The 21,159-nt window shown below is 39.8% G+C and overlaps 2 protein-coding genes across 2 annotated transcripts; one reads left to right on the forward strand and one right to left on the reverse strand.

Moving 5' to 3' along the window:
• Positions 1–427: 427 nt before the first annotated feature.
• On the forward strand, positions 428–11,739 carry st8sia2 (ST8 alpha-N-acetyl-neuraminide alpha-2,8-sialyltransferase 2). Its single transcript, XM_010734311.3, has 6 exons — positions 428–1,076; positions 2,436–2,492; positions 3,855–3,995; positions 4,087–4,344; positions 7,204–7,497; positions 10,200–11,739. Exons 1-6 carry the CDS (start codon positions 979–981, stop codon positions 10,510–10,512), a joined length of 1,161 nt encoding a protein of 386 aa, XP_010732613.3. The 5' UTR covers positions 428–978; the 3' UTR covers positions 10,513–11,739.
• A 1,335-nt stretch (positions 11,740–13,074) lies between these two features.
• fam174b (family with sequence similarity 174 member B) lies at positions 13,075–17,882 on the reverse strand. The gene is made up of 3 exons (XM_010734310.3): positions 17,228–17,882; positions 16,491–16,622; positions 13,075–15,799 (listed from the first exon to the last, which is right to left on the reverse strand). The coding sequence occupies exons 1-3, from the start codon at positions 17,500–17,502 to the stop codon at positions 15,796–15,798; spliced, it is 411 nt and encodes a 136-aa protein (XP_010732612.3). The 5' UTR covers positions 17,503–17,882; the 3' UTR covers positions 13,075–15,795.
• Positions 17,883–21,159: the final 3,277 nt, after the last annotated feature.

Genomic DNA, 21,159 nt, shown 5'->3' on the forward strand with positions numbered 1-21,159 from the left:
CACTTTTTACTCTCTGACACCTATATTCTTACTTCTTTTAGGATTGTTTAAATCAAGTTTGGTTGTGCTGTACTCTGCGACATTGTTCTATGTCACTGTTTGTCTATTTATTGCTTTTTTTTTGTGTAAGATGCATTGCCACTGCAAATCCAAATTTCCCCTGGAGGGACAATAAAGCTAAAGCTCGTCATATCTTCAAGGTTATTAAACATACTGATGAATATTATATTCAATTTCCTGCAAAGAAATAGTCCCAAATCTCACATGCTGGACCTTTATTGTTACCTAGCTATAAAAAGATGTCCCCATTACCTGCAGTGGGGCAGTGTTTGGTGGTGGTCACATGACCTCTATTTTTTGAAATGTAGGTTATGAAACCAACACATGCTTTCTCTCTAAACTGTCTCTGTGTACCTGTCTGTCTGCCCGTGGTGGTCCTCCACCTCCCAACAATCACCTGGAGAGTGAGTGGCTGTTAGAGATGGAGCGTTGCTCTCTGCCTGCGCCTTTAAGGCTGCATGTGGTCCACATCTCACTGCTCCCATGGCAGGCTCCGGAGGTGCACGCTTTCAAAGTTTGACTGGGGAATAGAGGTAACAGTGGAGACGGCAGCAGCATCGCTCCATCGGGGGCGAGGTGGAGGAGGTGGTGGAGGAGGAGGAGGAAGAAGAACAAGAAGAAGAAGAAACAACAACAGACACAAGGCAGTCCTCATCATCTAAAGGGAGGAGAGGAGAAGGGGGTGAAAGGGGGAGAGAAAAAAAAAAGAGGACCGCTGCTCGAGTCCGACACCGGCGATAAGAACAATGCGAGAGATGACTGAGCGGATTCTCTAAATGAAAAGCACAGGAAGGTGAATGTAACACAGTGTTTGGTGAAAGGAGCGACTCCAGCCTGCAGACCCCCCACCACCACCTCCACCACCAACACCACCTCCACCACTAATACCACCTCCAACACCACCCGCCCCCCTCAGCCATGCCGCTGGTCTTCCGCACGCTGTTGTTCGGCTTTGTAACGCTGCTGGTTGTGGTTTTGATCATAGATGATATCGCAGAAGTGGAGGAAGAAACTGCGTAAGTGGATCACCTTAATTCATCCATGCAGTGTGTGTATGCATGCATGCATGTGTGTGTGTTTATTGTGTGTGTGTGTATGTGTGTGGTCCATTGTTTTCTTGTCCAGCAGGTTTATTTCCTCCAGGCTTCTCCTCTCTCCTCTCTTTACGCGTGAAGTGGTGAAAGAAAGAAAAAAAAATGAGTGGAAATTAATGAGTTTATTTGAATTTCAATGGAAGTTTTCGAGTTGGGTGTGTGGTTTGTTTCTGCGATCTGTAACACTTGGGTGCAGCAGTAGCAGCTGTTCGACAGTAGCCTGCCTGGGTCTCCAAGGATTAGGCTATTTGTCTTGCAGCAGCCTGCATGCGGGATAGGATACGTTTACACTCTAAGTGTGTGTGTGTGTGTGTGTGATATAGAGAGAGAGGAGGAGGAGGAGAGGGGGGCACCAGATTGGAAACAAAAGAGGCTTTCCTCTTTTTTCTTTTTCATTTTCACACTTTGAAATGTTGAGCAGTGCAGCAGAAATCTTCTAACACACACACACACACACACATGCCCCACTTGCATTTGACCTGCACAAATATAAGTAAATCATTAAATCAGCATCCTAATACTTCTGTCACTTCGAACAGTGCGGCGTCCTCCTCTTCTCTCCTCTCCTCATCATCATCTTCAGCCACAAAGATCACCTGAATTGCTTAAAAATTACTTTCTGTCTCGCTTTCTCGCTTTTCCCCCCTTTCAGCGAGAACATTTTGTTTTGAATGCAATTACCCGGCTGTGGCTCACATCGTAATGAGGTCATATTGGTTTGTGATACGCCCTGGGAAAAGAACCAGAACCAATTCCAAGTGTGCATAAATGTAGCTTAATGTAATTATATATTTAAAGCCACCAAACGCGTGCGCCCGTCTGTCAGAGCAGCAGCTACCTTCATTTCCACACTGCTGCTCTCACGATTTGATCAGATCTGACCAAGGTCATGAATGCAAACTAGACTCATGCTTAAAAATCTGTACACACGTACATTGTGTTTACTGTAAATGCATCTTGGCTGGCGTATTCAACAGCCCGTGTGGAAAGAAAACCTCCTTTCAGCATAATGGGGCTCCATTAAGGTCACATTTCTCCTCATTACATCAGCAAATGGGCCCACAGTGGATCGCTCTAAAAACACCTTGATGTGCTTTTCACCTTCATTCTGTCTTAAAAGAGATATGCACTGTAAAGTAAGCCTCGCATTGAAGACATTATTGTTACATGATACCATTATAGGAAGGATTCGAAGCATCCGTCCATTATCAGCCGAGACTTCGGGCTGCAGAGTGTGAATCATAATTTAATCTAAACGTTTTTTGTTTTTTTTTTGTCTAGAAACAATGGACATTCAAAGAAGACCAACTTGCACCGGATCCTCCCTAAACTGCACAGGTCTGAAATCCAATTATCTCCTCACACACTCACTCACACACATGTATATCTATCTATATATATATGCATGTACATATAGGTGTAGACTACCCGTGGGAAGCTCACGAGTCTTAATATATAAATTTCAGTTGGCATCGGTCATTTGATTCCTTTGCAGCTTTGATAACTCAGTGAGTCATTCGTTGCGAGTGTCTCATTACTTTTTACAGCGAGAAGGCAGCTGCTGCTATAAATACCCATCAATCTGGTGGCATCCATGTCACAACAAAAAACATCTGCCATGACAGTAAAGCTGAATTAAACCTATAACTAATGCTGTATTTCTAATAACTAATCACTTCTAGCGCATTTAAATCATTCTGAGGTGCGTTTTAAGCCCAGTCGAGAGAAGTTTTGTTAACATACACGGTGACGAGGGAAGTTCAGATGTTTTATTTTAGTCAAATTAGCAATATTTCTATGTAAAAGAGCCTGCATAATTAGGCTAAAATGCTGCATACACAGTATCGCTGTGGAAAATTTTCTCAGTGGCATGTGTTTGGTTATCAAATCATGATTACTGTTAGGATATGATAGACTTTAATGATCCCACGTTTGTCACAGCAGCTCGTATACATAAAGTAGATAAGAAATTACTCATAAATAAGAAATATATATAAAAAAGTCATGAAGACATGCTGGCGTTAAAGAGCTGGGTCTTCAGGAGTTTCTTGAATGTAGAGAGGAACGCCTGGCTCTGGTAGGAACTGGTAGGATCTTACAACAACGGGAACAACAGACGAGAAGAGTCTGGATTGCCTTGAGCTAACAGGTGGCAGAGCAAGGCATTGTTCATTTGAGGAACACAACAGACGTGAGGTAACATATGCCTGTTTGAGGGCATCAAAAGTAGGTGGGCGCAGAACCGGAGACTACTTTGATTTGAATTTAACACGGGCTGTTACAGGTAGCCAATACCCATCTCAGTATCCAGTCTCTGTTCATGTTGTTCCTCCTGAAGTCACCATCTCCTTCATCTTGCTGGTGTTGATGTGACGGTGTTTGAGAGGTGGAACTAATTAAAACAACTTAATTAATACTGTGCTACACAAGATAATTAGAGTAAAAGCAGCTTAACAATAGTAAATGTTTGGCTACTTAAGAACAAGTAAACGTGTATGATTACAGTCCCCCACTTTTTATATAACCACAAATCACAAATGTGAGAGGACTTCTCAGTCTGAGACCCTCTATTCTTAGAAAATCAATAAAAAGATTTTAACTCACACAATACACAGACCAAATAAAGATTTAGTTTGTTATTGATCAGAATGGTAAAGATGAATGTGTGTGTCAGTAACGTGACTTTCCATTCCCATTTAGAAAGGCTGCAGAACACGTGGACCCGACTGCTTTGACAAGACTGAGCAAAGATGCAAATCATCTTGGCCCGAGCTACAATAACACTGCCAAGCTCTACTCCAACAGCTGGACGTTCAACAAGACCCTCTCCAACCTCATCAGGCACTCATCACTCTCCACAATATCTCAACATTTCCACTCAAGGCAAGCAGAGACTTTCATAGTGGTGTGCATTTTCTCTTTTTCTTCACAGGAAGAATATTTTGAGATTTCTTGATCCGGAGCGAGACATCTCTATTCTGAAGGGCACGCTGAAGCCAGGAGATATCATCCACTATGTTTTTGATCGCCACAGCACCACAAACATCTCACAAAATCTCTACCGTCTTCTGCCAACTGTATCCCCCATGAAGAACCAGCATCACAGGCGCTGCGCCATCGTGGGAAACTCTGGGATCCTGCTGAACAGCAGCTGTGGATCCGAGATTGACTCTCACGACTTTGTTATCAGGTAAAAACGGGGTAAATGATTTCAGTGCTGGAAGCCTTCCACTTCAAAATAAATCATAAAAACATGCAAGTTAAAGTGGATTGTAATTGAAATATACTCACACATTAGTTTAAATTTTAGGTTTATCTCACTTTACTGAGAGTATAATTCATTTCCTTTCTCTCGTCTCGGTTTTAATTCAGGTTTAGAGCCGGTGCTCACACAGCTGGAAATATATTAATTGCACTAGCAAAACTGTCAAAGCTTTTTTTAAATGATTTAAAGTTGGAAACAAACTGCCAGACTGAGAGCAATTAAATGCATGATTATACATTAAACTGACATTTTGAAAAGCTTTTGCAGCTAACGGAAACACATTGTGTCTGTCAGAGAAACACAGACTCTCTCTTGGGGGTCTCCTGCTTTCATTTAACGAAGAATTCAGCCGTCTCCGTCTCGTGTTTGGGTACAAGCAAAGCACTCACTGAGTGGGTTATTCATCACTATTCATACTTGTCATTGGCAGAAAATAAATTGGTCTGGGTTTGTTTTTTTTATAATGGGATAGAAAAAACAGAGTATTGTGGTTGGGATTCTGCTGGGAACAATCTAACAAAACAAGCTCTGAATGTGGAGGTATCTTCTGTGAGAAACGTCCTCACATAAATCAATGACTTCAATGTTGTTTGTATAAATGGCACAGGAAGTAGCTGTCTGTGGTAGCATCTCATTCAGCTGATTGATCGAAAGCTTGAATGGGTCTAAAAATCCTTAAATGTCTCTGTTTTTTTTTCTTTTTTTATTCTGCAGTTGATTCTGTTGTCTGCACGTCATGTCTTCTCTAAGTGTTGCAATGTTGTGCTGATGAGGAAGAGGTCATTCTTTCAAGACTCCAGCAGCATGATAATAATGCCAGGGCATGGCGGTAATGGTTGGCTGAAGCTAGACAACAGGGAATGTGGCATTTTGAGAGGCTGAGGAATTTGTTCTGGCATTCACATATCAGATGATGGGAGGGAGATAATGTCTCAGCTATATATAGATCTCTGCCCTACACTTGGTTTCCATAAAGTAGGTTGACGGTGTTTGGTAATGTGCTAGTTACAGCTCAGTGCTATAATAATATCACCTGTATTTGGTGTAGTCAGAGGGAGGTGCACGTTTATTTTCAATTTGCGTGTAATCTTTGAACCCGTTTCCTAAAACTGTTGTAGTATATTGAGCTGCACAAAGTCAATGTCCATGCAGCCCAAAATCAAATCTAAAATTTGGATGATTCATAATTTTTGAAGAATTAAATTTTTTATTTTTTTCTTTTTCAGTAAATAAACTTAAAAGAACAGAACGAGTGAATTTCCATAAGTCCCTATATTAAAATGTCTGACTACCAACATGGCGAAGGCCAGAGCCACCACACTCAGAAACCTGTGTGGCATCACAGATTTTCTTTATACTGTCAGTGGTTATGACATAAACTAATCATTGAATGATGTGGTTTAGTCAGAGGAAGGTGCACATTTGGTTTCCTTGTGCATGTAATCTTTGCAGTTGTTTGCTAGAGCAGATACGTTAGCTGTCATAGTATATTGACAGCAACTATTGAACTGTAAACGGACACAGAGTCAATGTCCAGTGAAAACCATGCATCTGCAACTTTGGACAAATCTCAATAAACGAATTTACAGTAAATAAACTTAAAATATACGTACTATCTGAAAAGTCAATTGTCAGTGATGTATTGAAGATAACCTCTGTGGCTGTGTAAGGCTGGCAACAGAACAGGTCAATCTCCATAAGTCCCCATATTAAAATGCCAAACTAGTGAGACACAAAGTCAGTGTCCAATGAAAATGTATCTACAACTTTATTACAATTACTACTGCAATTTACGTATCGTAACGTATTATCTGAAAAGTCAATTATCAGTGAAGTTTCTGGGATACATTCTAGATTAGTGTGCAATCAAGCACCCTGTGTGAGTTTTCCTGCCAAACTTTTTAGTGAATAGATATGCTTCACTATGAAGATAATTACCAGCTTTTGTGTTTTCTGGCATTTATTTAGAGGTTGGTGGCTAACATCAATTAACAAAACGCCGTCCTCTGCTTTTCCACTCTATTTCCCTCCTGGTAGAAAGTGCTGCGCGTAAAAAATGGTTTGTCAAGCTTGAGGACGTAGACGGATGGGTGATAAATTTAAGGAAAGAAGCAAAATAAAGGTGTCTATGTAAAGTGTCACCATGGCCACTGTGAGCTGCCAGAACCGCTTCAGTGATGCTCGATATATAGTCCGTGCCAGCCCCCAAAATTTCACTTCAAGGTAATGCATGTAACTCAGGCTGACTTTAAGGACATGCATGATTGGTATCATTGCATTAGCTTTTTTCCAAGCTCACTCGTGAGACTGAGAAGACTGCAAATGATTCCCATGTCCTGTTTCTCTGCTGATTTATTCATGTTATCCCTTGAATTTGTCTCTCATTAGTACCTCAGTGCTCAGTGCCACCAGTCAAACAATGTTTTAATTAAATCATTAACAATAGTCCACTACATGCAGAGGTATTATCGGCTGTGCCTTCCTCAGCATGAGAGTGTTAATAAAAAGAAAAATGTGAGGGGAGAAGTGGGATGTCAGCTTTATCAGTCGCTAGATCTAAACTTGTGAGAGAATTACAGTAGGGATGTTAAGTGTGTGATGGGTCTGTCCCCTCCAGAGGACTTCCTTGTTCTTGTAAATTTATGAGCTGGTTTCAAGCTGCGCTGGCTGCTCGTCACACTCAGTGAGGAACTTAAAGTTTGCTTTATGTTAATACAGAATAAAAGACAGAAAAATCAGATAATTAAATTATATTTCTGAGCAGCCCGTGCCTGTTGTCTTTAGGTGTAACCTGGCACCGGTGGAGGAATACTATCGGGACGTGGGTTGGCGGACCAACTTGGTGACCATGAACCCATCAGTGGTGCAGCGAGCCTTCCAGGACCTGGTGAGCGAAGAGTGGAGGGATCGCTTTTTGAAGCGCCTTCAAAGCCTCAGCGGCAGCGTGCTGTGGATCCCAGCCTTCATGGCCAAGGGCGGAGAGGAACGAGTGGAGTGGGCCCTTCGTCTCATCCTGCTGCACACTGTGGATGTACGCACCGCCTTCCCCTCGCTGCGCCTCCTCCACGCTGTCAGAGGGTAAGATGTGGCTCAGATACTGACGCGCTGCGTCTCACAAGAACACCTGTGAGCAGCATAATCAAGGGGTTTGCAAACTTTAATCTGCAGCCCAGGCGGCTATTTTTAAACGGCATTAAAGCTGATCACTAGAACGCTACTCCGATCTCTAATCACTCCATGCACCTTGAGTTGTTTCACCAAATCTGTCCTGATCAAGTATAACATTTGTCTTTGTGTGTTTGATTCTGTCTCTTTTATCCATTTTATGTGTGATTTGTGTGCTAGGATCAATTGTTGATGTCTCTGTGTCTCTTGAACAAATAGGGTAACATTCTAGACTTTCTTGTGGAGGGTTAGATGAGAGGATCGATACTATTCTCACGTCAAGTAAGAAGCGGGAGCCAGGAGGCTATTAGCGTAGCTTATAGACTGCAAACTGGAGAAAAAAGTTCAAAAATGTGCCCACCAACACCACTAAAGATCATGAATTATCATACTGAATCCTTGTTTTCATCCAATCAAGCAGAAATGTATCAAGACTAAGAGTCTACAACCATGGTAGCAGCACTGTGAGGCTGTACTGAGGCACAGCCAATGACAGCGTGAAGAATGAGTGACGGTAGTTGTCGAGACATTTCATTCAACAACCTCATGATGGTGACAGAGAAAGTCTCATCAAATAGTTGTTGGACCTACAGACTTTTCCTTCTCGATGCTCCTATCATGCTATCAGGCTCAAAATGCTTAACAGGAGGAGTTGGCGTGCTTTGACTTGTTTTGTGGTGATCAAGAGTCGGGTGCAATGACCTCCTGGAGTCTTGTCATCAGTGTGCGGTTGCCAGGCAACCAGCAGAGACGTATCATCCGCTGAGCAGATGGATAAAGCGTCATTCATAGTATCGATCCACTACGAGAAAGCAAAGAAGGGCATTTCGCCAAATGTTGAACTCCATTTATGAGGAGATCAATTGTATGATTCAGTTGTGTGCGAAATATTTCTAATTTGTTAGATTGAAATGATGTTATTAAGATGCTGTTGTTGACAGGCTGGTGCAGCAGCTCAGTAATAGCCCAGATAATAAGCGATGCTGTTAAGCTGTGGTGTAGCAGGTCTCTATATTTAGTTAATCCTCACTTTTTGTGTTGATTTATTTCACTGCTGGTCAAGGATCTTTTTTTGAGGAATGCTGCTGTTTGCCAAATACCCCTGCTGCCTTCAGGCTTTAAAAAAAAAAAATCCCTCTATACAGTTTGTTGTTCTTTTTTGCTGTCCTTGCCTCTCTTTTATCACAACCAGTCACCACTGGTCAGTGACCAAATTATGGCATTTCGTATGCCCCAGCTAACACTCAGTATTGCAGAGGAGTAGCACTGGGCCATGTGGTTAACAGTCTGTAAGATCAGTGTTTTACAAGAGAAAATAATTAGCCTGAAATCTTGGAGACGAGACGCCCACCTTTGTCGTTTTTTATGGTGGTGTCTGATGAATGATCCCCCCTGATCTCAGCAGAGGACAAAAGATCTGCTTGTATTCACTCCAGCCAAATGCCACACCAGACCAATTCACTGATAATTAGAGCACCATCTCTGCTTGTTAATCACCTGCTGTAGTGGTTGATTGGACTGTAAACCTGCCCACTGTTTGCCCTTCATGGCGCATGAAGTGCTTTAAATAGTACAACCTCTGCATCTCAACTCGACCTTCCACACTAACCACAGAGCGCACAGCGGGAGCAGGCAGCAATAGCCTCGAGGCTGGAGAAATGAGCTTGTGCCTGGAAAGGAAAATCAAGTTGGGACGAGTGAATGACCGAGACCACCTTCCCCTCTCCCCGAAGCTGCTCCCATGGGGCGGCACGAGGCATCTCACTGTTAATAGGAGCTCCTAGGTCACCCTATAAGAAGGGGAATGCAATTGTGTAGAGTGTTTTGTTTAGTCTGCTGGAGTAAAAGAGCATATATGCTCAGCAAACAAGTAATTTATTCTAACATTCCTTCGAGAGGTAGGAAAAGATAAGGAGCAAATGCTCTGCCAATCCGTTTTTCACAGTTTAGTTTCCATTATTTCAGCATCTTGAGACTAGACAAATAGACATTATTTGTTGAAAGAAAACGACACTGGTTTCACGAGTTTCGAGCCAGTTTGAATTGAATTAGAAATGAACTGCAAGAACAAAATGTCACAAAAATAGTAAAAAAAGACAAAAATCACTTCTTCAGATTGATTATTCTGTCCAGTCAATAGCTAAAACCAGAGAATGTTTCACGTGTTTGCTTGAGAAATGATCAAAATTAACTATCAATGAATCGACTGGAAGGTTCGGCATAAGGTAAAAAAGGATTTTTGGTCTATTAGACTGAATGGTTTGTAAAGAGGGTGAATTTTTGAAGTAGCAAGTGGAAGAGAAAAACAAAAGGTCACTCATTGATTATTTGTGAGCAGCGAGGTCTCGAAGGGGCAGTTTAGGGGCCAGAGTAAACATATCTGGCAAGCTTTACATTTTGACTTGTGTGCCTTTTTAGGATTCAGCTCCACTCTGTGTGCTCCAGCATACTGTATATCAATTTGATATCAAAACCCAGAGGGAGAAAGGTCTTACTGAAGGCGATAAGGCTGCAGACTTTCAACATATTCTTCCACTTGCTGCATTTCTAGATTAGGAGACCGTTATGGAATAATTCGAAGCAGCTAATCACACTCTGCATGTCTTTGTCAACAGGTATTGGCTGACCAACAATGTGCACATCAAGCGTCCGACCACCGGGCTCCTCATGTACACGATGGCAACTCGCTTCTGTGAGGAAATCCATCTTTACGGCTTCTGGCCCTTTCCGCTCGACCCGCAGGGAAAACCGGTCAAATACCACTACTACGATACTCTTAAGTACGAGTACACCTCCAGCTCGAGTCCTCACACCATGCCTTTGGAGTTCAGGACCCTGAGCGCATTGCACAGACAGGGGGCGCTGCAGCTCCACACCGGGAGCTGTGATGTGGAGAAGAGACCACAGAAGTCGCTCCAGAGCAAATAGCTTAAAGGGAGATCTCCATGGAAACCACTCTTTTGACTGTTGCCGTACTTTTATGAAACTTGACTTAACTTATTTTCGTCAACTGGAATGAACTTTTTTTCTATTTCGGGCTCTTTTTTTGTGACTTGTTTGACTGCTGTGTTTTACTTTTTAATGAGATTTCTATGGCAACCTTAAAAATAACGAGACCCTTTTTTTCTTTTGTTCATGGAGATCCTGTCGAGTCCATCTGTTTTCTTTTGAATGTTGATTTTAGACGATTTGAAGCACTCACATATTTTCACTATAAGTTTCAGGATTCAGAACACATATTTGTGTTTTCTAAATGAATCATGAGGTGCCATGAATTAATATCCCCAATTTATGGTACGATAGGGCTCTATTAATAATGTATTATAATAATTTACCCAGCATGTTGGCAGCATGAGGAGCTGTTAGATTAATGGCAGTTGTGAGGCACTCGTTGGGCCACAAGATGGAAGCACTTAATAATCAGGGAGGCTGTTGAAAAAAGGTTGGTAAACTGTTTGAAACATTGTTTTTTGATAAGATAAACCCTTTTTGATTAGAATGTTTTAAAAGCTCCACTTTTGATAACACGTTTTCCTCTGATAGAGAACATTTTTGTAGCTTCTTATAAAGCACCTTCAACTGGTGTTTCCCAGTAAAACAGGTAATTCATAAGCAGTCCAGTCAACCAGAACTGCCACCTGATAAGGTTAGGTTGCCTTGAGAGACAAGTGAACGGGTGGTAACATGCAGTTACTGTGAGGATAAAGGAGTGTACCGACTGTTCACATAAGAATGTTTGCACAAACTTTGCAGAGGGTAAACTCACTTTGTTTCTCACCACAGCCCTGTTTCTGCGCTGGAAATGTACTCGGTGAGCTCAGACTGTAGTATATGTGTGTGTGTGTAGTGTTAGGAAGTAAGAAGAGCTTTAGCTTTTTATTTTAAATGAATGTATTGGTGATATTCTTACAAACGCTGTAAGACATAAGCCTCATAATGTGCTTTAAATGAATTCCTAGTCACCGGTAGCAAAAGTTTCAATGCAGTAACACTGGAACTGACAACTTGAATGCCTTTTAGTCATTTGAAATAATGTACTCGTACAGTGTGTTTGGATTGGTGTTCAACCAGTATAGGTTGATTTGTACATTAGATGGAAGCTGCCAGTATTTTGTGCCTATAATCAATAAATTTGACCATTTAAAAATGGGTAAACACATGCCCAGAAATAAAAAATGTTCAAGGTTTATCCAAGTTATTCTTAACAGGGTGGGAAAAATGAAGAGCTACACGATTGTTTAAAGGTCCAGTGTATAAGATTTAGGGGGATCTTTCATTCATGTACAATTACCTGAAAATAAGTAAGAATCATATTTTTGTTACTGTGGAATGAGCACTTTCACCTATAGATGTCATGGATCCTGTTTTGCAGAGTCCGCCATGTTTGACCACGATTTTACATCACGCACAATACACAAATCAAACACCGCTCATTCACAAGTTTCATCTACATCAGTGTTTCTCAAACGTGTACCACCTCAGAAAATATTTCAAAGTACCACCATTGTGACTGGTGTTAAAATACAGTCATGTAGGCTGACCCTTTTCAGCCGCAGACAGGTTTATTATTAATCTTATTAATAATTATCATTATGTATAATAAACCTGATTATTTATTGTTAACTGTTGAATCCTGAATGAAATAAGTTCAAGAACCAGAGCTCATTTGTTGGAAAGCAGTACTTCTGAAGTTATTTTCATCTCTACTTGCTTCCTTTTTTGTCACATCTGAACTCATGTGTGTGTGCAACGGGCAAGAATGTGACTGCATAGCAGGCTGATATTAAAACCAAATATTTTAGGAAATGCTAAACTTTTTTTAAATTATATTCCAGCTATCCCATAGTTTGTTTTTCTTAAAATCTTTGTAGTATTTTTTGTAGTGTAATGTGTTTTTTAAATTAATTTATTTCATGTTTGAAAAAAACATTTCACAGATTCCTCCAAGTACCACCACGAATGGTACTCATAATTTGAGAAACGGTGACCTACATGCTTGAATAAGGGCGAGGTAGGGAGTATTCAGTTGGTTGGAATCTCTAACTTCACTCTAAATGCCATAATATTGTACACACTGGACCTTTAAGAATAAATACTTTTTTAAAAAATGAAACAAATGTGCAAAATGTACTTATTTAAGGCAAATACCAATCCAATGTATCAGTTCGATTTGGATTATATCAGTAAAAGTATGTTGTTGAGTTTTTCGAGTCTTTTTAGGAGTTGTGTTGGCTTCTCGCCAAAACGCTTGGGCTATTTTTCTCTAACCAAAAGAAATCCGCCTTTTAATAAGAATTGACAGAAGTATTTAAAATATTCGAAGAGCTCTGCAGCTAAACAAGTCGCTTCTCATGCGCCTCCAGTCATGTGATTTGTCTATAAAAGTGTTGTTTTGACAGGATGCGTCTGTTGACTCGCATGTTGTCCTACTGTACGCTGCCAGTTAAATTAAGAGCTGAACATGAAAGTTGTACCAGAGACGTCAGCAGCCTGAAGCAATGAAAGGTTTATTTGTGAAAGCTTGTCAGAGCTCGGGCAAAAAATAGCAACAGTCTGTGACCGACACAATTAAGTTTATTAACCCAGAATGTGGAATTTGCCACAGTTGAAAAAAACCTTCTACAGACATGTAGTATCTGCTGTGAAACAGTGGTGATTGTGCTATACTTTTTTTAATCATGTATACTGTATGTTAACATCTGTTTCATGACTATATTCCAGCAAACAGATGTTAGCTTTTGCATGTTTGTCTTGTCTTGATACATACAATTTTTTTGTATTTAAAATATTCAGTATGACTCTAGGGCGCTTACATTGTGCGATTATGACAAAGTGAATGTACTTTTCTGTGGCAGAAAATACACAAAAACATCAGAATGGGAAAAAAACAACAACAACACTTCAAGCCTCTCCCTTAAAATGATTCAACACTTCAAAGGAAGCCATTTTATTTCAGTAGTGTTTTCAAATAAATGGAAACTGAGGGAAGAGCCGTGGGTACACATAACATCCACGTCTGTGTGACAAACCGAGCAGGGAAGTGTTTTCAATAAAACAAATACAGTTTGAACAATTAAACTTTCTTTTGGTTTAAAAAGGAGGGATTCGGTAGATTAACAAGTTCTCGAATAGCTACCACGATGACTTTGATTCATTTTACAAGAGGAACTTTTCTGTGGCAGATAATAATAAAAGTCCAGAATTAGCATCTTTTAAATGAGCAGGATTTTTCCACAACTTCACATACACACACACACAACTGCTGGAGGAGGAGGAGAACTGTACGAAGGTGACACACTCGCCTGAGACAAACTTAAATGGATCTGCAGTTTTCTGCACATACAGTGAAAGACTAAAATTAAACATGACACAATACTGACATGGACAGCGGTCATATAGTCTGATGGAAAACATTAAACACATTAAAGCATATCAAAAATATGTTTGATTCACACATGATTCAAAAACCTTGTTAGACATTCAACAGCTGCTGCATAACGCTTGTATCAAACACTGACAATAAATGTATCCAGTCTTCTGCGAATGTCTTTCTCCTGGAAAGAAAATGTTGTCAAAGACTGCAGCTTTAAGTGAGGATGGAGGTCATTTGGAAACAGCTGCACCTGTAGGCCATGGTGCACTATCAAATGACAGGTTGGATTAAAACAGAAGGTCACCTACGACACCCACCACACTCACATCTTCTGCAACCTGATCTAGGTGGACTCTGTATTATTGTTAATCACACTTAGAGTGCAGACAGAAGTAAGGTATGTAAACCCCTCTGCTCCTTCTTCTATTTACTTTAAATCCGACTTTTGGTTCATTATTAAAAATCTGGCATTCAAATTAAAGATATAACATAATACAATTTCATTTAATGCTTATTTAAAGGTTCGAATCATGTCAGGACGTTGTCAGTTTCAAGTAAAACTAGGTCAAAGTTAGTGTTGCCTTTACTCAAGGAAAAACACTGGGCCATAGTTTGGTATAACAGTGCTGCTGCATCTAAAATAGTAAATTTAATACACCGAGAGCCTGGGAAAATCACATTTGAGGAAAATGTCTGACAAGATGTAACCGATTTATGAAACATTGCTCAGTTTTACCAAAATACTACATCAAATTGAAAAGATATTTTTTAATCAGAAGCTGTACGGGTGAGCAGAGTCTCAACTTAGCCCAAAAAAACCCTGTCTCCTTTAAAGTTACTTATTAAAAGAGCCAGTGAGCTATTAATGGAAAGTATTGCAGGAGACTTAACACTGAACTATCTGTCCACCTACGATCTCAGACGTTATATGAGGATATAACATGGTTTTTGATTAAGAAAATAAGACACTGGGTGCGTGTCAAACATGTCAAATACTTTAACTACATCACTGCTATCTTTAAACCTGTTGTAAACTGCGTTTTCTTCATTAAACACAATCGTCACGATTGATTACAACAGCATTACAGCATTCACATACAAATGTCAGCAAATGTTCCACAACCACTTCACAGATATATCCTGACAATATTCTTTGAGCTTTTAATCAAATTTAAACCTTTGAAAACTTAAAACTTGAGCTGAGATAGCAGCAAAATAGGAATGTCTAAGACAACACACGGTAAAAAAATATACGCTTGCTCCATACATAAGGACAGAAAACCTTCAGTATATACGCACAATAAAGTGGTTAGTAGATAGAAATATATTTGGTATGAAATTTCTGTTAAAAATATCAATTACTGTATATCACTCGTCAGAGTGTGCAATAAAGTATTCTCTGCACATTGTTTGTTAACATTTTATGATGGTCTTTAGTAGCCACCAAGTATTTAAAGATTACATGTTCACTCATATCACAAAGTGTGATTAATCCTACATTTTATTATGAGTAGCTTCAACGCAGGCATCGGTTCCTTATCATAAACTCCTCAGCCCAGCATACTTTACCTCAAGTGTACAAATTTAAATGTAAATGCAACAACTGTCAGAAAACAAACAAAATAAATCAACTCAACAGTCTGATTGATTATTTGAGCCACATCAGTAAAGTAGCAAACAGTGATATCTATGCGGGTCCAGTCCTTTAAACACAGATAACAGCCATGCACAAGCAGCATATGAAGTCACTGATTTGGTAACACAAAATACAGAAAAAAATCACTTGAGTTGTCTTGGGCAAAAGAGGAGTTATCAAATATTGTTGTCCGTGCTGAGATTCACCTGCAAAAAACACAGTAAAAAGACACACATTTACACATTTGATCTGATGTTAGTGCTGACATGGTGAGGAGGAAATATGTTGGCCTAAGTCCTGTCTGACTTGGAAGTCAAGAATGTCAGGTAAACAGGACACCATATCTTCCCTTGAGGAAGTGGTTGTGTGTTAAAGAACAATAGAAAAGACGGAAGGGTGAAACCTAATGTCAACATGGCATGAACTAAAACAGAGTTTCTTTAAAAACAGCGTTTCTTCTACAGTTACACTGTATGTATGGACAGTTTGTACTGCGTCATATTGCTTCAAGTACTACTAAAAGCAGTGAGAGACTCCTACTTTACTGCTTGACTCCTGCTTTAGTAGCACAAGCTTAGCCCAAACTGTGGCGCCACCCTTCAAAGTTGGATAGTCAAAACAAGAGTCACAAGGCGCTTTACTTAGAGAGGGATAAGGGATAAGACATTTTATGACTACAATGGTAACGAATGAGATAAGTAGAGGCATTCAGTCAAACCCTTCTAAAGTATTTCTTCAGGCATATTTTTCAGATACATGTCTGTAGAAATAAAAGCTTTACAGTGTCTCTGCTGCGTCTATGCAGGAAATCATAGTCTGATATGTGTGGGATTTTCTTTACTTGGGTTTTAAATGAACATAAATGTAAAAAACAACAACAACAAAAACAGGACAAACCTGTATTTGACATCAAAGAGAGTCGAGTCATCCTCATCGTCGTTCTCCTCATTAAGAGGGGCCATCTCTACACGCTCTGCAGGTGTCGTTATGATGTCGTATTTTCGTGTTTTTCTGATTCGTCTCCCAGATCTGTGGGGAGGAGAAAGAGTGCCAAAAACATGAGACACGAGCACAAGAAACAATATATAGATATATAAATAATCAAACCACTTATGCTGTGAACACATTTTTCAGATGGAGAGGGTTAAAATCAAATTTCTGTTATAGTCCTAACAGCTTGGTGTTTTTATGAAATGATTGACTGACCAAAAATTGCAAATAAATGACAACACATGAATCAGCACTAAGATTACTGTTAAATGCAGTCCTACTGTGAAATATGACAACAATAAACCCAAATAATGAATGCAAAAGATGCTGGTGATGATCAGAAGTGTTAAAAAAAAGTACTTCACAGAACATTATCACTGATTTAAAAAGGTCACACATGATAGACTACATGAATCAGATTGCATATCAAGTGCCACCACACTATAGTCCCCTGTAGGGACATTATCACCAGGCCCAGACCTTTCCTCCAGGCTTCACATCGAGATAAACACAGACACATGCTGCTGTTCGATTTATCCACCTACTGACATTTAAATCTATCATAGCAGGAATAAATCATCGTATGGCTGGTTTATTAGAGGTCTCACAGCTATAAAGAGAGACAGTTACATCAACCTGCTTACCTGACCACTTTGATGACCAGGCATGTAATGAGAGCAGCTGTTAACACGCAGATGAAAATGACAATGTTTTTCAGAGTTGGGAGATGCGTCATTAAGGGTGAAATCCTGGATCCCACGGTGGCATCCGTCACATTGTGTGTCATCTCATTTTCGCCGTTGATGGATGATGATGATGTTGTATTTAAGTGCGTCGCGGCTGAAGGAGTTTGTGGTACGCCACTAACCCGCCAAAGAGCCGCAATAAGAAAAGTTAAAACCAGATTGTATGTCACCATGGTGCTGGACGAAGAGGAAAAAAAAATGCGAATGTTCTTTCAGTAGTTTCTCCACACACACACAAAAAATGAGATGAAACGCGACAGCAGCTGTCACATTATAGAGGATCGGTTCATCAGATTCTGCTATTTACACAAGAAAGAAAATGTGACACGCAAATATCCATCCCTGTGCTCGTCCAAGCTTTTTTTTTTCTCTCCTAATATTGGACTCCTGGCTCGTAACTTGCAGGTTGTTTCCCAAAACGGCTTTCTCTTGAGGTGACTTCAAGCAATTCCTTCCTGATTGCATTAGGACTTCGTGTAGAGATGGAGGATTATCCGCCTCCGGAAGAGCTCTGCAGGCTGGCCCGCTGCTCCTAGTGCTGAAGAAGAGCACTATGTGGGCTTGTGCTGCCTTCACGGCGCCCTCGTACTTCCTAACACCCACAGAGCTGCTGGAAAAGGATGGAAAGGATGTTGGCAGCTTCAGCTAAAAAATTTGTGAAGATGTTTTAGTGGCTTGTGTTTGGTAAAATATCTATCTGTCTTCTCGGGTCCTCATAGGATTTTTCTTAAGGATTAATGCATGATTTTTGTACTTTTCTCTCTCTATGTTATTAATTTATTTATGTATGTGTGTTTACACTGAGCGTCCACTTCATTAGGTACACTTGTACAATCCAATGTGAACTAACCAATGACAGTATAAAGAATATGTTTCCGTTATACTTTATGTTTATTACTGAGGTCCTAGTGGGTGCTGTTGTTGTGCAGGAGTGCATTATATTGAAAGGTGTTTACATACATGAAAGGGCCTTAATATTAGTAACACCTTTCAATACAATGCAGTCCAGTTTAACACTACTGAAAACTACAATGTAAATAATAAACACAAGTGTAGCTAGTGAAGTTGGTGTATGTAGATATTATTAATTATATGTTTATCTAAAGATGATCAAATTTAAACATAGTTATCCATATTACTATATTATTCCTCCTCCAGTTAGTTCTGCAAAAGACTGTTTGGTGTTTTCTTTAAATATTTTATTATTATGTGTAGCAGAATCAAGAGGAGAAAACATGTTGTAGGTGTTATACTAGATTAAAACATTTCTAATGATAACATGTTAAATATAGTGCGTCATGATGCTTTGTAGTATAACTGGACACAACACAATGCAATCCTACATTACCTTTACTATTTTGACACAGCTAACCCCTCATCATCACATCTCAAACATTTGTGCGTCACAGATCATTCTGTTACCACATTTTGGGGTTGACTGGCAAATTTCCCACAGCATCTGAAGGCAACATTTCTCTGTTTACCAAAGGGACATGGCAAACACAATTTTCCAAGGACAGCAGCAGACTTTCAGGTCACGACTGCAGAATCCAGGGAAAATCTTAACCAGACAAGACGATAATAAGCAGCCAATTGATCAGTGACGGGGATAATCGTTCAGTAAATCTATGCCATCTGCACAGTCCTCTTGGAAAAATAGGCCAACAGTACAAAACTACAAAAGAAAAACTCTATTGGCTTGCAATTAAAAGTACTTTAGACTCACAGACTGTAGATCTAAAAACAAATTCACAGCCTGTTTAGTTTTGTCTGGTTTCATGTGCAGCAGCAGCAGTGATGGCTCTTTGCTGCACTCCCAGATACAAGAGCGATTTGATTTGAGCAGAGCCCACCAGATGGCAGCACAAAATAACAGCAGAGCCAGCATTTTTCCTTCATTGCATGGCTTGAAATTCAGAGACGGGTTTTATCTGTAACATTACTCAGTTAATAAAAACATACGGTAGCTGCCATTTGTTTAGATTAAAACAGGTCCGTTAAATTAGCTTCTAAGGTGAGGAATGTACTGCATACTAACACAGAAAACATCTATATATTCATTTTGCAATGGGGATTTATTGCTTAATTAGTTTTGATCATCTGATTTGGTTGCCACAAGAAAGGAGGGGGCAGCCTGAACTTTGCACAGGGAAAACAGCTCAGCTCAGAGTACGACTGCTTTAAACTAGATTACGACGCAGTTTGTCTTCAGTTTTAAGCTCAGCTAATATTAAACTCACATGTTTAGTTAGCAAAAGACTCAGTCATTACGTTTGTTTGCTGAACTACACACACAGTTGTTTCTTGCAAACTGTCAAACAAACACGGCCTACTTGTTCTTGTGTCAACACTGAAAGGTTATTATGCATGACATTTGATGTCTTTGCTTACATCTGAAATATCACACCTGGTGCTGCGAGGCACACCCTGTTGTTGTGTACTTTTTTACTAAATAAATGTCTGTATTTCCGCCTTCCCACTCTGACTCACACTTCTCGCTAAATGTTGATGCTTCCTGCAGGTTAGTTCATAGACACTATTGTAAATATGAAAGCTCTCCCTGCTGCCTGTATGTTAAATTCTTTGTTTGCAATAAAGTACGTAAGGATTGTATTGTATCAAACACTAGTGTTTTGTCTAACCTATCCAGGTCAATAACAGGCATTTATTTACTTTTCTCTTGCAGCACATTTAACAGCCTGCCTTAAGTAAAACAAAGTTATTGCTTCTAAAAGAGGCATGTTCACTAATATTTGTGTTGAAACAACACAATTATTTGGAGCACATTTCCAGTTTTGGATTGCAACATTCAGGTGACTTCCAAACATACTGATATAGGTAAAAGATTTAGATTTTTTAGGAGATCATAACAGATTTGGTGGGAAAGCCCTATTCAAACCCATTAAACCAGACAATCAGTACAAGGCAGTGTTCACATCACTTGTAGAGTCTGGATTTGTAATGCATTCGCAAGGCACTCCTGTTGCTAGGCTGGGGATCTTTTTAAAGAAATCTTCCACTGCAAAGAGCATGCGCTGTCGTGTCAAACGTCTCATTGGTTAGTGATGGGGGTGGAGTGCATACCACAGGCCTCCACAGACTGTCCAATAAAGGACTGCACTGACTGAGCAGACAAAGTTTGCCAAGTTTGGTTGTGACTTCTAATTTTACTTCTAAAAATCTAACTTTTTCAAGGGCTAAAAGAAAAGACAATAACAAAAATATGCTTCATCTAAGTGATTTTAGTCATTTTGCCATAGGCAAGGACCGACTTTGCATTTGTGTTAAAATATTCGCTTTCAAATCACATTCAGAGCAAAAAATTCCTTGGTTTGATTTCATCCTCAATCCCTCCATCGCCTTGAAATGGTGGCAGTCAGGCACTAAAGCTGATGTCTGAACTCCACTGTACACAAACCAGGGAATAAACATGTTATTCATCATTTATTAACACCCATGTGCACATAGTACACAGCTTTTGAAGGTTCCCCTGAAGGAAATGGTTCAAAGAAAGCCTGGCCTCTCAAGTAGATGTTGTTATTGCTTGTTTCACATCCTCCATGGTATATAGTTATTTGATTGGTGACTCTCCTTTTCATCTCTATTTTAGGCTTTTGTTACTTCATATGAGAGTCAATTCACTTATTTATTGTCTTTTTTTGATACGGTGTGATTTAAATTTTTAAAAGTTTTATTATTGTTGTAGTTTTTGTGTGGACCCCAGTAGTTTTTGTGTGGAAGCAAATGGGGGATCCAACCAAAAAATGGTTAAAAAATACACCCACAACAAATACACTCACTTAAGTATGGGCACAGTGTTCCTGTATGTT

This window comes from Larimichthys crocea, chromosome XXI (assembly GCF_000972845.2).
Source record: "Larimichthys crocea isolate SSNF chromosome XXI, L_crocea_2.0, whole genome shotgun sequence".
Classification (NCBI taxonomy): domain Eukaryota; kingdom Metazoa; phylum Chordata; class Actinopteri; family Sciaenidae; genus Larimichthys; species Larimichthys crocea.

Coding starts and splice junctions, on each gene's coding strand:
- st8sia2 (XM_010734311.3), top strand. CDS start 979: ATGCCGCTGGTCTTCCGCACGCTGTTGTTCGGCTTTGTAACGCTGCTG. Junction 3,996..4,086: donor ACCCTCTCCAACCTCATCAG/GCACTCATCACT, acceptor TTTTCTTCACAG/GAAGAATATTTTGAGATTTC. Junction 4,345..7,203: donor TCTCACGACTTTGTTATCAG/GTAAAAACGGGG, acceptor TGTTGTCTTTAG/GTGTAACCTGGCACCGGTGG.
- fam174b (XM_010734310.3), bottom strand. CDS start 17,502: ATGGTGACATACAATCTGGTTTTAACTTTTCTTATTGCGGCTCTTTGG. Junction 16,623..17,227: donor CTGGTCATCAAAGTGGTCAG/GTAAGCAGGTTG, acceptor TCCTCCCCACAG/ATCTGGGAGACGAATCAGAA.